The 5,311-nt window shown below is 33.3% G+C and overlaps 1 protein-coding gene across 2 annotated transcripts in view; it reads right to left on the reverse strand.

Annotated features, from left to right (window-relative positions):
- LOC102601082 (putative serine/threonine-protein kinase-like protein CCR3) overlaps window positions 1-353 on the reverse strand; it is a 3,126-nt gene extending 2,773 nt beyond the window's left edge. The window contains exon 1 of one of the 2 annotated variants that reach the window (XM_015308418.1): window positions 15-353. In XM_015308418.1, coding sequence (XP_015163904.1) covers window positions 15-253 — 239 coding nt within the window. In that variant the 5' untranslated portion in view covers window positions 254-353. The other variant, XM_006338781.2, reaches the window with a different exon arrangement.
- Window positions 354-5,311: the final 4,958 nt, after the last annotated feature.

Here is a 5,311-nt window from a genome sequence, read left to right on the forward strand (position 1 = left end):
CGGCGGTGAAGCCGTCGAGGCCGCCGGCGATGAAGTCGAACGAAACGTTAGGTGAAATTGGTGTAGCCGTAGATTGATTGTCTTTCCAACATTGGATTGTTTGTATTGGTTGGTTAGCAACTATGCCGCAGATAGTAGCGGAGCCTCCATAGACGACGGCAAGAGTGGTGGCGGAGCCACCCAAGGCTTGAACATAAATGAAGAGGTTTACTAGGGTCAAAACGACGGCGACGGCGGCTGAGGGCGTCGTCATCTAAGTATTTTTGACAATTCCTCCGTCATCTGTGTCTGTAGAGAGAGAAAATTTAGCTGTTTGTTGAAAAAGCTAAAAGCTAAAAAACAGTGAAGAGAGGAGCTAAAAGAGATGGTACTTGCTGGATTTTCTACATCGCACGTGGCTGTGTAGGTCCTTTGTAGCTGAATTTCATCGAACACGACAACTCACAATGCACACGTAATTTTTTATTAGAGGGGTTTGGCGAATGTTGACCGGAGGCTAAGTACAATTTTCATTTCTCTTTTACTTTTCTCATTGGGTAGGATTAGGGTAAATACTTGGATTTGGTAATAATCAAGATAAGGAATTTAAATTTAATAGATAAATATTAAAGGGAGAATAATACATATTACTGTTAAATATTGAGTGAAAATACGTTTTTAGCGTAAAATTAGTTAAATAATTGTAATTTTCAAGTTTGAAATTCTGAATGTACGACTGACTTAAGACTTGGTCTCAAATGAGATGAATTTGTGGCTGCGAAATGATCTTGTAGAAAATGTGGGTAGTTGTTGCTTTGACCTAATTTTTTTAAAATACCAGGATATATAGATAAGTTCGTTTTATGCAAAATAGAGAATGTTTGGGTAAAAATATTACAACTTATTCAATCATCCTACGAGCATAATTTTATTTATTTGCAATTAATTCAAACTTATGATTGTCAATTTACAAAATTATTTGATTTGATCAAGACTTTTAGTACTTTTATTCCTAATATTTTTGTAACTTTTCCGAAAAAAAGAAAGAAGAAGTCACATTTTGTTCTATTTATTTCGAACATTTTCATGTCAAACATACCGATTACTAATTTATAGTTTCAATACTTATATTTAAACTTTAACCACATAATTATTTGTCTATGAATTAATTTCAATAGATTTAATCCATGAGATGAAAATGAAATCCTTTCTACGAAAAAAATAATAAGGAAGGACAATAATTTTGGTTGTGGAAAGGAAAACAATCACTTAATTGACGTGATTATATCTCTTTACCAAGTAGGACTCATTCATACGAACAACACCAGGAGTTCATGCTATCATTACCGCTCTGCAACTCAAACAAAAATTCAAACAATTTCATCATTATACAAGCAAGCAGGTAATACAATGGATTCAACTCATCTGTATGTATGTCAAATTTTCGTGCAGAAACGTATATTTGATTTGCATTGATTCGTGTTTTTGATTTGCATTCACCTAGATGAAGAACTTGAAAAAATAGAGCAATTGAACTAATTTGTATATGTAATTGTATAAATTCTCCATTAATAATTGGAGTTTCATTCGAATAGTTGTTTGCAATTGTATTCTAATAGATCGAGAATTAACTAATTATTCTTGATTGTATAATTACTCCATTGGTAATTGGAGTTTTGGTTGAAGAATTTGTTTTCAGTTGTAAATGAATTGATCGAGAGAGACGACTTGATATCTGCAATTTGAGTACGTAAATGTATAAAAGTAGAAATCAATTGTATAATCTATCGTAGTTTATGTCAAATTGTATACGTCCACAATTGTATAAATCAGTTGAATATGTATAACACTTCAAATACAAACACTTCATCTACAAAATCAGTTGAATACATATAACACTTCAATTACAAACACTTCATAAACAAAATCAGTTGAGTACGTATAATTACTTCATATAGAAAATCAGTTGAATACGTATAACACTTCAAATACAAACACTTCATAAACAAAATCAGTTGAATACATATAACACTTCAAATACAAATACTTCATAAACAAAATTAGTTGAATACGTATAGCACTTCAAATACAAACACTTCATATACAAAATCAGTTGAATACGTAGAACACTTCAAATACAAAAACTTCATATACAAAATCAGTTGAATACATATAAGCAGTTGAATATGTATAAACAATTGAATACGTATAAACAATTTTATACAAAAATTGTTGGTTGTATATGTATAAAAGATGAAAAACAAATTGGGAAATCGTCCATTTTTGTTTGATTAAATTATATACCTCTCGTGACTCTCCTAGAGGATGTATCTTCATCCATAATCCAACTGAAAATCTGAAAAATCAAAAGAAATCTCAGTGATATACAAATACAAATCGAAAAATGATGAAATCACAAAAAAAATGTAAAGAGAATTTAACTATAAAAAACTTACATATAAATTAGGAATCACGATTGGGAGGGAATGAGTGAAAATGTCAAAATTTGAAATCAATTTTAATTGAGAGAATAAATGAGAAAATAAGGGAAAGTGATTGAAGAGAGAGAATGGGCTCATCTGTATTTAAGGAAAAGAGTACACAGTTATACAAATAAGAAGAATTGAAAAGCGTATTTACCGAGATTAAATGGCTGCGAATGATAATATAAACAAACATTAGCTATCGTAGATAATTAAGTAGTATAAGTTTGTTTAATTACGTGATTTTCCCAAAAAAAAACCAAAACACCAAAGCCCAATCCGTAAACATAACCACCAGCCTCTATATCATATTCCTAAAAAATAAGTTTTTCATTTTGAGCTCCCATTTTTCTCTTTCACGTTGCTGCTTGAAGTTTCTCCCAATCTAACCTTCCGTTTCCTCCTGATGTGGGCCATCAACGCCAATTATAATGATGATACAACATTTCTTTCTCAGCTCACAAAAGTAATTTCTTTCTTTATCATTTGTGCTTCTTCTTCTGCAGAGGTGTATTCCAACAGATGCAGTCTCTAATATGGAGTTGACAGAGGTGCTAAGTCTTGTGAGCTTCGAAAGTTACTTAATGTAAGCTCCTAAACTCTCCCTTGTACTTTCTTTTCTTTTCTTTTTAATTTTTATCTGGCCTCTTTTTGTACTGAAGCAGTGTAGATATCAAAATGCTCCTCAACTCCTTCCTTGCAAAGTTCTTTCTCAGCCACAGTACCAAATTTTTCCATTTGACTTCAAGACCCTCTCTTTTTGTTGGTATCATTTTTTGTAAGCTGACGTAGCTTAGAACTCACAGTTATGTAAGCCCTATAGTAGTACAAACTATTTCTGTAAATAACATATATGTGAGGCCTATTGATGTTTTTAATCATGTATATGTGTGTTCTCATGCTAATGTTCATCAATCCTTATTCTTCTTGTTTTGATCCTCAACGTTGGTATTTGAGCCTTATTTTCATTTAGAATATGTCTCCTCTTCACTAATAGTTGGTTAAAATTCTAAAAATGATTGTTTATTTCATTTGCCAACTTGTTTACTAATTTATTTGTCTCCCTAGACACATGACTGATGCTTGATTGTGTTAGTGTTAATAGTTTTTGAATTTCCTTTATGATCTTTGTCTGTTGCCATGGTATCTTCCATTCCTTTTAATCATTTTGTGAGAGTCTGTGAGTCTGATTTCACCATCATCTTTTGAATGTTGTTGTTAATATTTGAGAGCAGTTAGAATGGCTTGTGCTTCTGTCTCTGTATTAGTCCCATGCCCGATCTTCTTAGCTTCTGTATGCATTAGATTTCTCAAGTCATCTCTCACGCAAAATATATATACACTCTCCCACTGATTACCTCTACAAGTTCCTATTGCATTTCACCCTTTCTTCTCGTGGCATCTCCCATTTCAAATGATGAGTTAGTCTAAGAATTAATTGCACTGAATGAATTTTGACAAACTACAGTGACTGAATCCACACCCTCTTGTAAATCATAAAGTCAAATAAAAAATGTACAAGCCATGATAAGAAATAGCTTCCAGTTCACTTCTTCCATTGTTTTTTAAATCCTTTCCAATCTTCCTTTGCCAAATGAAAATTTTTAGTTGTCTCTATTGTAAGAAGTGTTACACATTAATCAAATTCAAACTAAAACATGACATTTTTCCTTAAAAAAGTTGCCTTTCAATCTATCATAAGGAAAGACCAACCCGATTGGACACAAAAATAAAAGACTCAAGAAAAATAAAAATAAATTTTGTTCCTTGGAAAAAACTATGGTATGAAGAAAACCCTTGGAGTTCATTTACTATATAATATTCACAAAGATGATTTTAAATAGTGAACTCCTAAATTTATTGAGAGAACAAGGCCTATTGAATGCACTAAGTGTATTAAGAATGAGTAATAAGACAATAAAAAAAATGTAAAATCAGCCCAGCTAAAAGCAATAGTAACCACAATCATAGGATAAAGTCTGATGATGCCACAAATTTTAAACTTTACATTCCCATACTACATCATCTGATTCAATACACCATTCAAACTAAATTTCCAAATTCCACATACCCACCCCCAATCATCTAAGTTAATACACCATTCAAACTAAAATTTCCAATTTCCATAAACCCACCTCCAATCTAAAAGACAAGCAATGTCCTCAAAGCTTGAGGAGAAAAGAGCAAGAGCACTCCCTGACATTAAATGCGTAGAGGTTGCCTGGGAATGCAAGCATGAACTGAATCAGTTACAACTTGATGTCGGATGGAATCGTAGGGTCGACGGACAACTCAATTCTACTTGATGAAGATGCCACTTCCCACCTATCTGACAGAGTAATTATGTGAGGATAGGAAAAATGAGGGGTAGGCCCCACTAAGAATGTCCTGAGGTGGTGAATCCCTTTGATGAATAGTTGTGCATCACAATAGTTCTACCGTTATTCTCTCCCTAGACTAGGATTCAAAGGTATCATAATCATAGACTTACCAATCCCCCAGAAGGTTGGAAGCTGGGTTCAGAGATTCCAATTCACTAGCTGGGAGATTCAGATTTAATTCTCGAGGAGCAGGAGGTGGTGTTGGGTCTCTTGGCCTTCGCATCAATGCAACTTCTCTCTCTAAGATGTCAACTTTTTTGCAAACTCCACTCATTATTTTAGTTATCGACTTCATAGAAGTCTTGAGCGCTCTATGAATGAATTGTTGCCAACTTTGACAATTGGTCTCTATGATATCCGTTCATAGCAGTCAACTTGACAAATCCTTGAGCAGACGGTGTTGATGTTGTGATGGGTGGTGGAAGCATTTCTAACACTTGTGGTGAATCACTTGGGGATGAAGAGGTT

This window comes from Solanum tuberosum, unplaced genomic scaffold, assembly GCF_000226075.1.
Source record: "Solanum tuberosum cultivar DM 1-3 516 R44 unplaced genomic scaffold, SolTub_3.0 scf00005, whole genome shotgun sequence".
Classification (NCBI taxonomy): domain Eukaryota; kingdom Viridiplantae; phylum Streptophyta; class Magnoliopsida; order Solanales; family Solanaceae; genus Solanum; species Solanum tuberosum.